Here is a 16,910-nt window from a genome sequence, read left to right on the forward strand (position 1 = left end):
TTTTCCTTCTTACATCTAATGCCTTCTTTAAATGATCAGTTTCTGTATTCTAAAGTACGTCTATCAATAGTTTTTTCAGTGATAAACACTTAAATTTTTATTTTCCTTTTATTTGTTCTCGGTTCTGACTAATTATATCTTTCTTTCATAGTTTCTCTTGGTATTTACTTCTAGGAGATTTACTTCTAGGTTACAGTTATTTTCTCTTAGAGCTTTTAAAGCTGTTATCATGTCTTTTATCTTCTTGACGTCCACTTAAAAGTTTCTGCTGAGAATCCAGTTCACTTGTTATTTCTTCATAGAATATTTGCTCCCCCCCCCTCCTTATTGCTTTTAAAATATCTTGTGGTATTCTGCTGTATCCTTATGATGCTTCTAGGTACAGATTTTATTTTTATCCTTCTTGGGTTGGACTTTGCTTCCTGAATATCGAACAGTTGGTCATGTAAATGAGGCATTTTTCTGTCTTTTTGCCATGCTGCCATTGGTGGCATTCTTCATTAGGGTGAAACTAGGCATCAGCCATAAAGAACGAGTGTTTTCCTACAGGTTTAGTTAAATTCAGTCATTCAACAAATTTCAACAACTGCCATGTTCTAGGCACAAGAATTACATATGGGAACTCTTTACAACTGGGAGCTGAAGTGGAGATTTTAGGTTTGCTGCCTGATATGCTTTCTGCTTTTCTTCTGTAGACTGATAATGGTCTCCAGCTGCCAAAGAAGGTTGTGGATGCCAAGAGAAAGGTAACCATTTCTCATCCCCTCGAGTGGAATTGGGTGCCTCTAGGAGCCCACATTGGCTGGCAGTAGACATGGCTGAATTTACAAGCTACAAGGATACTGCTTCCAGCCGCCACCTGCGGTTTAAGTTACAGAGTCTAAGCCGCCGTCTTGATGAATTGGAGGAAGCCACAAAAAACCTCCAGAAAGCAGAGGATGAGCTCCTGGATCTCCAGGACAAGGTGATTCAGGCAGAAGGCAGCAACTCCAGCATGCTGGCTGAGATTGAAGTGCTGCGTCAGCGAGTGCTGAGAATCGAAGGCAAAGATGAGGAAATTAAGAGAGCAGAGGATCTCTGTCAGCAGATGAAGGAGAAACTTGAAGAGGAGGAAAACCTCACCCGGGAGCTAAAATCTGAGATTGAGCGGCTTCAGAAACGAATGGCCGAACTGGAGAAGCTAGAGGAGGCCTTTAGCAGGAGTAAGAATGACTGTACCCAACTGTGTTTGAGCCTGAATGAGGAGAGAAACCTGACAAAGAAAATCTCCTCTGAGCTGGAAATGCTCAGGGTCAAAGTGAAAGAACTAGAATCTTCCGAGGACCGGCTGGATAAAACTGAGCAGAGTTTAGTGTCAGAGTTAGAAAAGCTGAAATCATTAACTCTGACCTTTGTAAGTGAGAGAAAATACTTGAATGAAAAGGAGAAAGAAAACGAGAAACTGATAAAAGAGCTCACTCAGAAATTGGAGCAGAACAAAAAAATGAACCGAGATTATACAAGAAATGCTTCTAATCTTCTGGAAAGGAATGACCTACGAATTGAGGATGGTATCTCTCCCACACTGCCGTCCAAAGAATCAAGAAGGAAGGGCCCTCTGGACTATCTAAAGCAGGTAGAGAATGAAACAAGAAACAAGTCAGAAAACGAAAAGAACCGAAATCAGGAAGACAACAAGGTGAAAGACCTTAACCAAGAGATTGAGAAACTTAAGACACAAATCAAACATTTTGAATCTTTGGAGGAAGAGCTTAAGAAAATGAGGGCCAAAAACAATGACCTTCAGGATAATTACCTAAGTGAACAAAATAAAAACAAACTCTTAGCCAGCCAGCTGGAGGAGATAAAGCTACAAATCAAGAAGCAGAAAGAATTAGAGAACGGGGAGGTAGAAGGGGAAGACGCTTTCCTGTCCAGCAAAGGCAGGCACGAGAGGACTAAGTTTAGAGGGCATGGGAGTGAGGCACCTGTGTCCAAGCACACAGCCCGGGAACTGTCCCCTCAGCATAAGCGGGAAAGGCACCGAAACAGGGAATTGGTTCTCAACAATGAAAACTATCCTCTGAGCAACAGGCAGGTCTCCTCTCCCAGCTTTACCAACAGGAGGGCAGCCAAAGCTTCCAACGCAGGGGCAGGTGCAGACAGTGGGACTCAGGAGACAAAGAGAACCGAAGATCGATTCGCATCTGGCTCCTCTCAGAGTGAAGGGAAGAAGTCCAGGGAACAGCCGTCAGTGCTGAGCCGCTACCCGCCAGCTGCTCAGGAGCACAGTAAAGCCTGGAAGGGCACTTCCAAGCCAGGTCCCGAGAGTGGGCTGAAGGGGAAAGTGGAGAAGACGACACGAACATTTAGTGATACCACCCATGGATCTGTTCCCAATGACATATCAGGGAGAGGTGACAAGGCTTCTGACACCTCCACCGAGGCCCTCTTTGGCAAGAGGGGGCAGGTGCCTGGCAATGGAAGTCAAATAACTCAGGCTGCAGACTCTGGCAGTTCTAAGGCCATGGGAGCTCTGGCAACATCTAGAAGATCTTCCTCAGAAGGGCTCTCTAAGGGGAAAAAGGCTGCCAACGGCCCAGAGGCTGATACCGGTTTCCCAAATTCCAAGGCTCCACCTTTATCAAAGTATCCTTATAGCTCCAGAAGCCAAGAGAACATCCTTCAGGGCTTTTCAACCCCAAATAAAGAAGGAGTTGATCAACCCATAGCAGTTGTGATGGAAGACAGTAGTCAGCATGAGGCCCTGAGGTGTCGAGCCATCAAATCCAGTGGCAGAGAGAAGCCAGACTCAGATGACGACATGGACGTGGTGTCTCTCGTTACTGCCAAATTGGTGAACACAACCATTACTCCAGAGCCCAAGCAACAGCCCAACTCTAGAGAAAAGGCCAAATCCCGAGGGGGACTTAGAACCTCCCTCTTTGAGAATGATAAAGATGTGGGAACAGAAAATGAATCTGGGAAACCTGTCAGAGCCTCCACCAATGCCGTGGAGCTCCCAGAGGCCAATGGTGCCGGGGTAAAAGGCCAGCGGCCCTTTAGCCCCAGAGAGGCCTTGCGATCTAGAGCCATCATCAAACCTGTCATCATTGATAAGGATGTGAAAAAAGTCATGGGAGGATCTGGAACCGAGGCCACATTGGAAAAACAGAAGTCTACTTCCAAACCTGGGCCAAACAAGGTGACAAGCAGTATAACTATCTACCCCTCTGACAGCAGCAGCCCGAGAGCCGCTCTAGGCGAGGCCCTGCGGGAGAGGCACACGTCCACCAGCAACATCCAGGTTGGGCCCCCAGAGCTCACGTCGGTTAGTAACCATGTCAGCTCCCCCTTTGAGCTCTCCATTCACAAACATGACATCACCCTGCAGTTCACAGAAGCTGAAAGAATGGGAGATGGGGCCCCGAAGAACAGGCCAGAAACGGTGGTCTCTCGGAGCAGCATTATAATCAAGCCATCAGACCCTGTGGAGAGGAATAGCCATGCACCCGCAGTGGAGACAATCAGGTGGAAAAGCCATAGCGGCCCTTTAGAAGTGGGCTCTTCAGATGCCAGACACGTTACTGTGAGAAATGCTTGGAAGAGTAGGCGAGACTTGAACTCTTTAGAAGACCCCCCAACTCGAATAGGTAAAAACGTGGAATCTACCAACACCTACATCCAGAGATCTTCCACAGACTATTCAGACCTCGAACAGCCCAGCTCATACCTTTCTGAGCAGGGCACTCGAAGGGTGGGCAACTCGGGGGATGCCCCCGAGCTCTCCTCCAGAAGGACCCAAAGCAGCCTCACCGCGTCAGAGGTGCTCACTCGTCGGCATCGGGTAGGAGATGCTGTCACGGCTGAAGCCTGGAACCACTTGGCAGGCATGGTAAGTCCCACTTCTTTCCCTCTCTCCTGTTCTCCTTCCACTTTCCCCTTTTCTCCTTGCTTTCTCTTTTGTTCCCCTCTGCCCTGGCCTGTGTGACTCAGGATTATGGAGACTGTGGGGCTGGGAAACACTGAATAGAACTGGGTAGTTCAGAGAACTGTTGAAAATAAGGTGAATTTGGCCTTAAAGAAGAATGAAGTACCTTGAAGAAGGTATTTGGCAGAGAGCAGCATGAATTTCCAAAATCTTTTTCCCGATTTGTCTCCTTCATTTTGCCTTCATATATGAAGGCTACAAAAAAGGAGAGAGATGTGGCCTCTGTTCTCTTGATTTGCCAGGCTCGCCAAAGGAGCTCCCCTTACAGCCCCACAGAGCAGTACCTAGAAGCACAAGAATCAGCTGCAGCTGTTGGGAGGTTCCGGGTAAGAGGAGGAAGCACAGTGGCTTTCTGTAGAGCAGTGATGGAGCCAAGGAAATGAGTTCTTCGGCTGCCTCAGTTTAGACAGATCTTTGCCAGCTGCTGGCATGTAGGGGCTGAGGAGACCTGGGGCTTACACTGGGCCTGCTTGGATAAACTTTATGCCCGAGCGTCACTTTTTGTCCCAGACACCTATCTAGCCCATTATGTCATCAGTCTGAGGGCAGGGCTGGTTCAGTGTGCCTTGTTACTGGATAGACAAATCTAGAATCTTTCCTTATATGCGGGTCAGAGTGCCAGAACAACATATGAAGGGGAAGCCCCCAGGAGTGTCTTTTAGATGTGAGTCCTGTGATGAAGAAAGATGTTTTTGACCTAGAGATTGTTCCCTTCTTTTATTATTTGTTTAAATATTTATTTATTTTTGGCTGCGTCGGGTCTTAATTGTGGCATGTGGAATCTTTCGTTGCGGTGTGTGGGCTTCTCTCTAGTTGAGGCGCACGGGCTCTAGAGCATGCAGGCTTAGTTGCCCCATGGCATGTGGGATCTTAGTTCCCCAACCAGGGATCGGACCTGCACCTGCGCCCCCTGCATTGGAAGGCAGATTCTTTACCACTGGACTGCCAGGGAAGTCCCTGTTCCTTTCTTTTTTTTCTTTTCTTTTTTTTTTTTTGCGATACACGGGGCCTCTCACTGTTGTGGCCTCTTCCGTTGCGGAGCACAGGCTCCGGATGCGCAGGCTCAGCGGCCATGGCTCTCAGGCCCAGCTGCTCCACGGCATGTGGGATCTTCCCGGACCGGGGCACGAACCCGTGTCCCCTGCATCGGCAGGCGGACTCTCAACCACTGCGCCCCCAGGGATGCCCTTTACAGGGTACTTTTAAATCCCCACCCGCTATCGTATTCAGTCTCTCCAACAGCCCTGGTGTGTGTGTGGGGATATTATCCCTAGTTTTTAGATGTAGAAACTGAGGGTCAGCGACACAAAGGGTCTCTTCACCAAGGCCACCCAGGTGAATTACTGGAAGAGCTAAGATTTGAATCCAAGATTCTTGTCTCTAAATCCAATGCTCTTTTACCTTGCCAACCAGACTTTCTCACTCATATTTTTTGATCTGCATTAGCTGGGGAGGAGCAACAAGAACATTAAAAAGGCAGAATTCTGGTAGAAGAGGAGTGCAGAGAAAGTTGGATAAAGCTACAACTGTGGATGTCTGAGAAATATAGGGTGAGGGGCACATGTGAGATGAGATATGGTATAGGAAAGGTCTACATGAGCTTGTTGGTAGTCTGTAGGTGGGAAGTAGGATAAGAGCTATCCAGCTTCCTTTGCATACTTCCCTGCCTCTCCAGTGAGCAAATGGCTCTGATCCTCAGAGGCCTGCAGCCTGCACGTGCAACACTCCAGTAATAATGGCCCCTACTTGGAGGTCCCACTCCAGTGGCCCTGTTCCCGGTCCTGTCCATTTTTAGGGCTCCTGTTCAGCTGTGAGCCTCCCAGTCTACCCTAGGAGCTCTCAGCAGCTTGGAGTTGGCAGGTGGAACGTTTATATTGGCCAGTCCTTTGCAGTTCTGCTGTGGTCAGTCTGCACCCCATCTCCCTCTTAGAGAGGGCCATTGGGGTGGGGAGTGAGGGTGTCTTATTACTCACTGTATTGTTCTCTGCAGCTGACTTTTGTCATCTGTTGGCACAGGAGGAAGGTGACGACTGCACACTCAGTGTCTACAGGCGACTGCACAACTCCCTCGAAAGGTCTGAACTGTCTGCAAAGCCGGGGCTGCCAGAGCCTGGGCGATCCCGGGCTGAGGAGCGGTCGCGGCCCAACAGGCCCTGTGCCGAGGAGAACTGAGCCAGCTGGTGAGGCCTGCTGTCCTCTGCTCCTGCTTCTCAGCTCGTGCGCCTTCCTGCCCTGTGAAGGAGCCAGGCTAGAAAACAGGCCTTGGCTGGGAGACTGGCAGAGAGCCAGGCTGCGGCTCATTGTTTGCCAGTTGGCCAGAGGGAATCAGAAACTACAAGCTGGACGTGGTCACCCAGGGCCAGCCTTCCCTGATGCATGAGTCTTCTCTCCTTGTCCCTGTCCCCGTCCCCCAGGTAGGATGGGCCACTCTGGCCCCCAAATGAGGAAAGACATAGAAACCCCTTGTATCCCCACCACACAACAGCAGCCAAATCTCTTCTCTGCTTCTTGGTGGGTTCTGTGTCATAGGGCAACAACCCCTTCTGTAGTTCATGTTCTGATTTCTTAGTCTCCTCACCGCATCCAATTCACTCCTCATTTGCCCCAGGGGCCTATGCACCCACCAGCCATCAGCTCCATCTAGGGGGTTCCATTTCTTCCCCTGTGGAGTTCCTCAGACTTTTACAGGGGTTTATGGAACTACCCTTTCGGTTGAAGTTTCTCTGACCTGGCCCCCGGGCTGACCATCGTTTTCCTGGGGGCTGAGCACACGGGTACCCACCTACTGGAATGACATCACCCCCACCCCCCCAACCCCGGCTCTCTGTTCACCTTCCAAAGGCACCTGGAAGTGCACGAGCCTCATGCATCTCCTTCCCTGGGCACCAACATGCTGCTGGCCTTGCCTGCTCCTCTCCTGTGGCTGGAGACTTCAGGCTGACTTCGTTGTTTTCTCCTTTGGAATACTCCCAGCCTAACCTGGGCCTGACCCAGCACACTCTGCCTTCTAGGAAGCGCCAGCACGGGGGAAAGTAGACAGGAAGAAGCGATTTCCCCTTAGTCACTCCACAAAGCAATGGCTCCACGAAAGGCATGGACTTTGTTCCTCCTCCTCATCCCCCGTGGAGGAGGTATCGCACTTTACCAAGCTGATGCATTCCTACAGAAGTGGGCCCATGATTTCTGCAAACCAACTGTCGTTATGATGACTTCATTGGAGGAAAGGTAATACGTGCCCACCAAGGGCCCTAGATTCATACAATTCAAAACGCAGCAAACCTTTCAGGAAGCCACATAAAGAAAAATGATTAGATTCCTTATACCAGAAGGAACCATACATTCTTGGCACTGCTTTTTCTATAGCATTCTCTCAGTTCAAAGAAGGGATCCCCTTTCAAAGGCTACCTTTATGAAGCAGACACTGTTCCTTCATAGTGAAAGAGCATTAGAGTGGAAGTCAGGAAAGCTGAATTTTCTTCACGGCTTTGTACTTCCTTGCTATGTGACCTTGGGCAAGTCATTGTCCTCTTGGGGCCTCAGTTTCCCTATCTGTAAAATGAGTTCTTTGAAATGGATGGTCTCTAAGGATCCTAACTCTGGCATTCTAAGATTTTCCTGTTTCCTCCCTGTGGGGGGTGATTCTCACTCATGGAAGGTATCGTCCAAATGGGTTTACATGTGTCCTTCCCATCGCCTTTGTTTTTTCTGGGCCTTATTCTTTCCAGTTCCCCATGTTTTAATGTCATGAGGATGAACTCAGAGAAGTTCCCTTGGCCTCACTTTTCCAGTTTATAAAGTGAAAGGGTGAGGTTAGATGGTCTCTGCGACCCTTCTCAACACCAACCTTGCCCAGTGCCACACAGCAGGCCACGTGCTTTCCACAGCACAAGGTGTGTATCTCCTGTTCCAGTGCTTCTTGAATCTTCTCTGCCTCCGCTCAGGGTGGGAACCAGCGTTCGCCCCTCCCTTGTCTGCATCAGATTTGGCGATCCTGGAGGAGGCTTGGGGAGCACCTACCTGACTTTCACGGACAGGAGTGTTTTGCTTATACTTCCACTTTCTGGAGTTTTGCCAATCTAAGGGTATTTGTCATGTGGCTTGCCTTTTCTTCACATTGCTGCCTCAGATACTCAAGATGCTGTTTTCAAAATCTCTTCCTGCTGCTTTTCCTGGGTCATTGGCTCAAGGCTGCAACCTATCACTTGTAGCCTCCCTGCCATTCTTCTTAACTGGTTGTCAACCCTGAGAGTCCAAAGGAAACAGACCCCTGTGGCGGTCAACTGAGGCTATAGGAAATTAGGTCTGTGGTTCGTTGCTGGTGGAAACAGAAGGGCGCCAAACGATGCCTACAAAGATCTCGCCGGTAATTGTTGTCTTTTTGGGCGTTGGAACCCTGGATTCTGGTGCTGTAGCTCCTGGTGCCAAAGTCTGGATCTTTCCACATTTTAGCAGCACCAACATCTGCCACCACCCAGAATGCTCTGTGGAAGAGGGACAGCTATGGTGCCCTTTTGCTGGGGCTGCTGTCTTAAAATCTGAGTGCAATAGGGTTTGATTGTAACAGTTATTTCAGGATGAATATTTTGTTTCCTTAATCTGCACACTTTCTAGAGCCGCTGTAAAATATATTTTATTTTTAAATGTCCTCAGCATTGCAGAAAATATATTTGTAATAGCAAGTGAACGCTAGAGGCTCAGTTCCTCTGGGCTTCAAATGGCTGGCAAGGCTGGCTGTCAAATTCCAAAGTTGGAAGGCCTGTTTCTGAAAAGCAACCTAGGTGTGACCGTCTGGACCCAGACACCATCAGGGGTCCTGGAGGAAACTTCCAAATGGGAGACCCGGTAGTTGAATAGTTGTCTAATCAATCAAGCCAAATATTCTCTCTGTCCCAGCCAACAAACCCACTTTTATGACCAGCCTCTTCTGCAGCTTGGCTCCAACTCGGAATTTTACTGGCAGGTGTATGGTGTGTGGGAGGGTTCCTAGTAAGGTCTGGGAAGCTGGCACTCCAGAGCTGCTTGCTTGGAGGAAGTAGAGCTGGCTCAGTGCTAGGAGCTGGTCTCCTCCACATGCCGCCGCCTGTCTCTCTGGTACTAGAAACAACCAGAGAAAGCTGCAGGGAAGGTGGGCAGAGAAGTGGCTGTTTCTGCTTTTGCGTAGCAAGGAAACAGTTCCCGGGTGGGCCACAGGGATTTGCAGTGGGGCCAAGAATTCCAGCCTCGGCCACAGGCAGGCCTGCACGTGACGCCATCACCCTTGTGGGGTGTGGGAGCGTCTGGGTTGGTCTTGGACTTGCCATCCTGGGGCAGTTTTAGTTCTTTATATTTAGTGGGTTAGTGCCATGTGCTATCACTTCCCAGTAAAGGAATAGGGACCCAGCCCTTGGGTCCCCAGCTGCCTTTGTAGGTGTGGGTTTATTGTTACTCTGACAAGACTGCTTTGGAAGAGCTGCTTTTAGGAATTTCCTTTTAAATACCCCAGGTTGGGGAACAACAGGGCTCTCCTCAAAGCCTCACAACCAAGATCATAGGAAAGGGGCCCTACTTTCCTGCTGCTTCACAGCTCAGAACATGTACTGAATGGAATGTATTTTTAAGAGAATAAAGTCTATTTTTTTTTTTTTTTTGTATTTTAAAGATTGGGAGGGCTAGGGAAGTAGCCCTCAAATAAACTGTTATTACATTATAGGCCCCCTCGCTAGGGGACACATCCGTATCTGTCGGTCCACACCTACTTGCTCAGGCAGGTGCTCTGGTCTCTCCCCTGCCCCTTGGAGTCTAGGTGCAGCAGCTTCTCCTACATTCCTGCTCCAAGCATGGGACCAAGGAGGCCAGACCCTGTCGCTGGAAACCAGGGCGAAGCCATGAGCAGTGACTCAGGGCTCCTTGGGTGCATGTGTATAGTTGAAGCTGCCTGTCTGCATGTATCCTCTGGCTCTAATGCTGTCTGTTGGCTCTGCAGCACAATATGTAACCAATAAAGCTCCCTAGTTTCCATGTGCTTTGTGTGAGTGTGAGTCAGTGATGCCATTTATCCCATTTTTCTTGATGTCATCTCTGTGTACAGCTGTTGCTATGCACTGGTGCAGCTAGTATATTTCATTTACATTTACTGAAAATACTCAGCCAACTACTGATGCTGTAAGGACTGGAAACAGCTGAGGCTTGGGAAAGGACATTTCCTCGGACTCATGTAAGTGGACTTAGAATCATATAGCAGTTATTTCATTGCTACATTTTTTTTTGCGGTTTGCGGGCCTCTCACTGTTGTGGCCTCTCCCGTTGCGGAGCACAGGCTCTGGACGCGCAGGCTCAGCGGCCATGGCTCACGGGCCCAGCCGCTCACCAGGGCACGAACCCGTGTCCCCTGCATCGACAGGTGGACTCTCAACCACTGCACCACCAGGGAAGCCCTCATTGCTACATTTTACTTTTAGGCTCTTCTTTCATCACACACAGACACACACACACACACACGTCTCCCAAGCTGCTCCTTTCATCACACACACACACACACACACACACACACACACACACACACACACACACACACACACACACACACACACACACACACACACACACACACACACCCCACCCCCACCCCCCCCCTCCCAAGCTGCCTATGTCATTTATTTAAAAAACAAAAACTTCAAAGACCAGCTAGGATTCAAATATAGGTTGTGGTCCAAAGTCAATATACTTTGCTCTTCTCACCTTTACATCATAGTTACACCACTTGCCCTGATCCTGGTGTGCAAATTTTTCCCATCGTTGTCACTCATTCCAGGACGACAGAAAAAGCCCTCCATCTTCATCTTCCAGTCAGACCACCAATGTAATGTCCCTTAAATCTTACTAAGAATAAAAACCTCATTTAAACTAATTATAGGGAAGAATTGACTAACAGGAGTAGAACCCAGCTTCCAGAAGCAGATTATGTACATAACTTACAGTAACATAGTTTGTTAGGAACCCTTTGGAAGAAAAAGGCACTGTCCCCTTTTTGTAAAAATGTTTTAACCTTACATGGCAGAAAGGACTTTGCAAATGGGATTAAGGATTTTGAGGTGGGGGAGAGATCTGGGTGGGCCTTAAATGAAGTCACTAGTATCCTTATAAGAGGGAGATAAGATCTGACTACAGAACAAGAGAAGGTGATGATGGAAGCAGGGACTGGAGTAATGTGCTCTTAAGGTGGAGGAGGGGCCACAAGCCAAGGAATACAGTCACTAGAAGCTGAAAGAGGCAAGGAAATGGAATCTTCCTTCTTCAGAGTCTGCTATGGTAATTTGTTACAGCAGCAACAGGAAATTTCCACTATGTTACCTAACCCTTGATCTCCTTAAACTTTTCTATCACTACCTTGGACAGAAGTGGAAAGTTAGCACATACCCATGGAGGGAATCTAGGGGAATAAAGCCAGGATGGTCTGCCAGAGGCCCACCCAAACTTTGTGTCAAGGCTTGTGTCTTATCTTGAAAATTCATTCAGTTTCCTAATATCCATATGCTTGACCTGCAGCTTCCTATCCCTGGCACACGGTCACCCCACAATCCCAATGGGGAAGCCTAGCCCCACAGACCAGGAAGTCCTTTGCTTCTATGGGAACCCCTCTCAATCCTGTCTTCTGACCAGACCAAACCATTTTCTCCTTTATATAAACATCCTCTTTATTTAAACACGGATAAAACTGGCATTCTCAAAGGAGTAACACCCCTGCCTTATAAATAACTCAAACCCTAAGGGGAAACAAAAAGATAAGACTAATTTTCTATGAAGTTTTATTCTCAAAATATAAAAAACCACCACACACAAAGAGACTAAGATGTTCTCTTGCAGCACTTGCTTGCCTCAGTCCTAATGAAGAACACAGACTCCCACACTAATGGACAAGTGCCTCCCTAGCTCTAAGTCACTTAAAGGAGGCAACCTCCTTGGCCACCTGACCACCAGGAGCTCTAGCAGTTGATCTGGAGCCCAGATGCCAGGGTGAGTTTCTCAGTGGAATCTAATATTGCTAGAAGAGCTTTGCTTATGCAGCAAAAGACACAAACACGTCGTCCTCTTCCCTTAGAACACATCCATCTCACATGCTCGGGGACTGCTGTGCAGGGACGCCTGGTGTGGCCTGGCGAGGCAGGGTATACATGGCCCCCAAGAACTGGTCTGCAATCCTTCCTGCTTCTCTCAGTCCGCTCAGCAGAGCACCATGGACCGTGGCTGGGTAGTTACGGATTGTATGTTCTCCAGCAAAGAAGAGTCGTGGAATAGGCTATTGCAGGAAAAAAAATTAGAGAAAATCAGCAGGCTGCAAATACGCTTTATTGTTGTTTAAACTGCCAAATTCCTGTTGGCCTTCGAGGGCTCACTTCCTGCCCTCCCCACCCCACTACTGGTCCATCATTCTCCCCAAAAGGGTCACCCTTATCAGCAGGCATGTTCCTAGAACAAACAGAAGTAGAAATGGGGCAATAAAACTTAGCCCAGCCTTAGTTCTAGGGTGATGCTTAACTGCATCTGTGCTTATTTATCGGTTTAATTCTGGGGGATACCCAGTTGTAGAGCTTCCTTTGCCTAATGTATCCCCTACTAGAGGTGTGGTGTCCCCGACTACTCTGAAGCAGAGCGAACACAGCACTTGTCCTCATTCTGGAACACTTCTACCTCTCAGCTTAGAGCAGGCCTTACTTACCACAGGGTCCTGAGAAACCCTGACTACTCATAAAGACGTTAGGTTATTTCTCAGGGGCATGTCCTGGAGGCCCCGAAGTAATTGGGATCCTAAAACAATCCTACGAGCCAGTACAAAATGGAGCACAATTTAAGATGGTTTTGTTTTTGTTTTTTAGGAACAAAAATCTGAATAAGGAAAAAGTAATTGGTTTTTTTTACTCTGGACTCTTACATTCTGAACACAGACTGTCTAGACTGACAAGGCCGACACATAACAAGTTAGACACAAATAATATCGCTCCTCCCTTTCCCTCTGCTCTTGGTTATCTGAAAGGGTCCAAGGGTCCAAGACTGACTAAAATATAAAAAGAAAACCAGTGGCACTATTTCTACCCTGAAATCCTGGGATACTGGCCTGTTTCCAAATAAGCCCACGTATAGTTTGCCAGTTTCTCACCTGTGGGGCACCTGGAATTGAGGGGCCAGGAGTGATTGGCTGAGCCATTAAGTCATAGTCATTTCCAGATGATCCTGCGGCTACATAGGAATAGGAGCCCCGGGCCCAGGGATCAGCACGCCAGCGAGACACCACAGTTTCCTTGGGCTAAAGGAGAAACCATGAGTGGAAGTTATTACTGGACACGAAGGACAAATTGGCCATTTCTGAAAGGTGGAAAAGCTGTGATGGGTGGGGATACAAGTGAGAGAAAGGCAACAGACACAAGAGTTAACCAAGTGATAAATGCTGCTGCTATAAAATAAAATAAATGCCTTCAGGCTGCAAGGAAGCCTCCAGATTGCCTTCTCAGCTATGAATCCAGAGATCTACCCAGGGATTGATCTCTAGTCCCTTTTAAAATTCACATGAAACATTAATATGCCTTCTCTCAAAGGAATCACAAGTGACTAAAAGTGTTCAGTGGACCTAAAGAAAGAATAACAGAAAAAAGTACCAAGAGATTCTCTTCAGACTTCCCTTGGGGAGGTGGCCACTTCGTCTGAAAGGTGGTTGGGGAATTGGGGGTGGGGATGCTTCCACAAGTAGAGACAACAGACAACACAAGCAAAGAAATGTGGCAAATAGCCTTCTCAATCTCCTGGCCCATGTACTGGGGGCTTTTCTCAATCCCATACTTAGGGCATGAACTCTAAACATTAGCATTAATATAAACCCAGCACACAATTCTGGCTGAAACTGTCCTGACCAAGAATCTATGCTGCAACTCGAGATACATCAAACACTGCTTTAGTCTAAACCGCAGAACCTCGCGTGCCCCCGCCCCTTACTTACTTACCTGGGGCACTGCGCTGCTACCAAAAATCCCTTTGAGAATGGCCAGGCATCGGCCAACGATCACATCATCACTTATGTTTTCCATGATGCCAGCAGCTTCTCCTGCCACTAGTGCCAATAGTATTGGAGCTAGAGAAACAGAAAGGACAATTCCAGGGTTTTCCTACAGACTTTTCTCAAGTACCTCCTTATCAGGTCTCACATTATTCTTGGCTGTTTGAAATCTGATGACCAATAGACAGACATGCACCACTCATGCTAAACACATGTTTCTGAGCCAGCAACCTGAATCCTATCCCCAGAAGGGTGCTGGCAAACCACAGTGAAGTGTGACTCATGTACTTCACTGCTTATAACCTGGCAGAATACAGAAGTCCTGAAGATATAACTTCAGATCTTGCTATCAAGTGTCCCTATATTTAGGCACAGAATTCTTAGACATCTCCATGACCAGGGCTGCATCCTCTTAGCTGTCATCCCAGGCCCTTCCATAATCATCACCCTTACTCACCCATTTCGTGACTGTGTGCAACAGGCTTATGTGACAGCCACAGTACTAGATGCTAGGGATATAAAAACTATAAACTAGACTCTATACTCCAAAGATCAACAACAACAAAAATAATCATAGAGATAATTACGAACTGTGATAAAAGCTATGGAAACACAGAATACAGAGAAAAGAATACAAGGACATAATTTCATCTGAGGCAGTGGGAATACATGTGTCGTGGAAAGTCTCTTTGAAATAGTGACATTTGGGCCACGCCCTGAAGCTGTGTAGAGTATGCCACGCTGGGAAGGAAGAGAAAGAGAAAAATAAAAGCGCCCCAGGCCCAGGGCACAGTACAATGCAGAGGCCCCAAAGTAGAAGACAGCATGGTACATTTTAGGATTCCAGGAGGGCAGACAAGTGTGCCTGGAGGCTGGGGAGGGCATGGACAATGAAGAAGCTGAGTAGAAAAGAAGGGTTAAATTATTCAGCCTTCATGATGGCCACGATAATGAAAGCCATCAAAAGAAAGAAGTGGGGGGCTTCCCTGGTGGCGCAGTGGTTGAGAGCCTGCCTGCAGATGCGGGGGACACGGGTTCGAGCCCTGGTCTGGGAAGGTCCCACATGCAGCGGAGCAACTGGGCCCGTGAGCCACAACTACTGAGCCTGCATGTCTGGAGCCTGTGCTCCACAACAAGAGAGGCCACGATAGTGAGGCCCACACGCTGCGATGAAGAGTGGCCCCCATTTGCTGCAACTAGAGAAAGCCCTCGCCCAGAAACGAAGACCCAACACAGCCATAAATAAATAAATAAAATTTAAAAAAAAAAAGAAAAAGAAAAAGAAAGAAGCAGGGATAGCAGTCAGTGGCTACTGGCAATTGAACAAGTATGAGGTAAGAGTGGCCTGGACTGGGAGGTAGGCAGTGGGAAAGAAGTAAACAGGTCTGAGAGAGAGAGTGAGGCCCTGACAGGACTTGATGGCCTAGATCAGGAAAGAGAAAGAGCATTCAGCTGTTGCCGGAAACAATGTGCTCGGGGAGCAAATGGCTCCTCTGTGGAGTTAGTGGCCCTGGCCATGTGAAGGATGTTCAGTACCGGGCAGTGAGGAGTGATGGAAAGAACCACGTGCCAGTCAAACTGGTTAACTGATGTGTCTGCACTGTCAAGGCCAGGCCTCCTGATACTGCTGCAAAGGAGAATATCTGACATCCTTTTCTTGGAATGAGGTAAGATCTAAATATACTTCTTTTTTTTAAAAAAAGTGCTCTATATAGAACTAAGAGCAACCCAATTACAGAAGAATGTAAAACAGGAGGTAGGAGTTTGATAAATACATTCTAGGGAAAGTGATCGAAGATTCAGGGGCAAGTCAGATACAAAAGTCTGAGAATGAGGAATACAAGTTTCCCTTTCCAGGAAGCTTCCCTGGGCCTGACCCCCTGGCCGAGTTGATTTCTTCTTCTATGTTTGCTCTTGCAGTGCCCTGGGCTTTCACTCTCACTCCACTTCCTGCCCCGTTCTGAGGCTGCCAACCTCCTTACTGTATCCCCCACTAGGTTGTGAGCTCCTCGAAGGCAGCTACAATATTCCTAATTCTCTATTCCTATAAGGATGTAAAAAGATGAAAACTAGAAAGCCGTTACCTTTATAGAGGTTCCAGAAGAGGAAGAGCTCACCCCTGCTGGCAGTTGTACTGCCAACATGTCCGAACAAATTGACACTTGGATCCCAGAATACCCGGTCAAAACACAACACGACCTATTGTAAAAAAGGAGCACATAAGCTGGTGACAGCACTCAGAGAACATGGCTTTAAAGCACAGCTGTGCCTCAACAGGAAGTACTTCTTCCTCAGACCTTACTAAATAAGTTCCTTCTAATCTACTCTCAGTATAAGCCTAGAAATCCCTATTATAAATGTACTACTTAGGAAGACATTTAGCACTCACTCTCTTTTTATAGGCTTGGGTTTGAGAAGTGACCCCAGAAGACAGTCCTCATGGATACTTTATACATAATTAGGTACTAAAGTGAATGAACTAACAGGTCTCACCCTGATATCACAGAGTTGAGAGCACAGCAAAATGTTCAAAAACGCAAACCTCTCTCCTCTCTAAGTGGAGGGCAATCAGACTGGTATTTGTACACTGGGTATGTAGAGAGGTACCTAGGGCAAGTTACCTTGTTAAGGTTGCCAAACCCCATCCTTTGGACTGCAGATGTTTTCCACTCAGGAAGAGGCGGCACAAACTGAACAGCTGGTGGCTGCTGCTTCAACACACCCAAGGGAAGGGTACAGAGAACTGCATCACACTTATAAATAAATGTCTGGCTCGTGGAGCGGGTATTCACAGCTATCACTTCACATCCTAGAGAGGTTAGAGGAAAAAGGCTTTACTGGTGATAAGGATGATACTGACAAGGGTATTGAACATTTAGCACACAGCAGAATCTACATGCTATCTCAGTTAATTCT

At 47.7% G+C, this 16,910-nt stretch overlaps 2 protein-coding genes across 9 annotated transcripts in view; one reads left to right on the forward strand and one right to left on the reverse strand.

Moving 5' to 3' along the window:
* LUZP1 (leucine zipper protein 1) overlaps window positions 1-9,967 on the forward strand; it is an 83,654-nt gene extending 73,687 nt beyond the window's left edge. For all 7 annotated transcript variants that reach the window (XM_059062006.2, XM_067015227.1, XM_067015244.1 and 4 more), the window contains 2 exons: window positions 696-3,874; window positions 5,987-9,967. In XM_059062006.2, coding sequence (XP_058917989.1) covers window positions 815-3,874; window positions 5,987-6,142 — 3,216 coding nt within the window. In that variant the 5' untranslated portion in view covers window positions 696-814 and the 3' untranslated portion in view covers window positions 6,143-9,967. The remainder of the gene's footprint in view (window positions 1-695; window positions 3,875-5,986) is intronic.
* A 1,773-nt stretch (window positions 9,968-11,740) lies between these two features.
* Window positions 11,741-16,910, reverse strand: part of KDM1A (lysine demethylase 1A) — a 64,153-nt gene continuing 58,983 nt past the window's right edge. For both annotated transcript variants that reach the window (XM_059062135.2, XM_059062125.2), the window contains 5 exons: window positions 16,616-16,803; window positions 16,079-16,193; window positions 13,942-14,069; window positions 13,104-13,250; window positions 11,741-12,245 (listed from right to left, as the gene is read on the reverse strand). In XM_059062135.2, the coding sequence (XP_058918118.1) occupies window positions 12,060-12,245; window positions 13,104-13,250; window positions 13,942-14,069; window positions 16,079-16,193; window positions 16,616-16,803 (764 nt within the window). In that variant the 3' untranslated portion in view covers window positions 11,741-12,059. The remainder of the gene's footprint in view (window positions 12,246-13,103; window positions 13,251-13,941; window positions 14,070-16,078; window positions 16,194-16,615; window positions 16,804-16,910) is intronic.

The sequence above is a fragment of the Kogia breviceps genome, chromosome 1 (genome assembly GCF_026419965.1).
Source record: "Kogia breviceps isolate mKogBre1 chromosome 1, mKogBre1 haplotype 1, whole genome shotgun sequence".
Taxonomy (NCBI): domain Eukaryota; kingdom Metazoa; phylum Chordata; class Mammalia; order Artiodactyla; family Physeteridae; genus Kogia; species Kogia breviceps.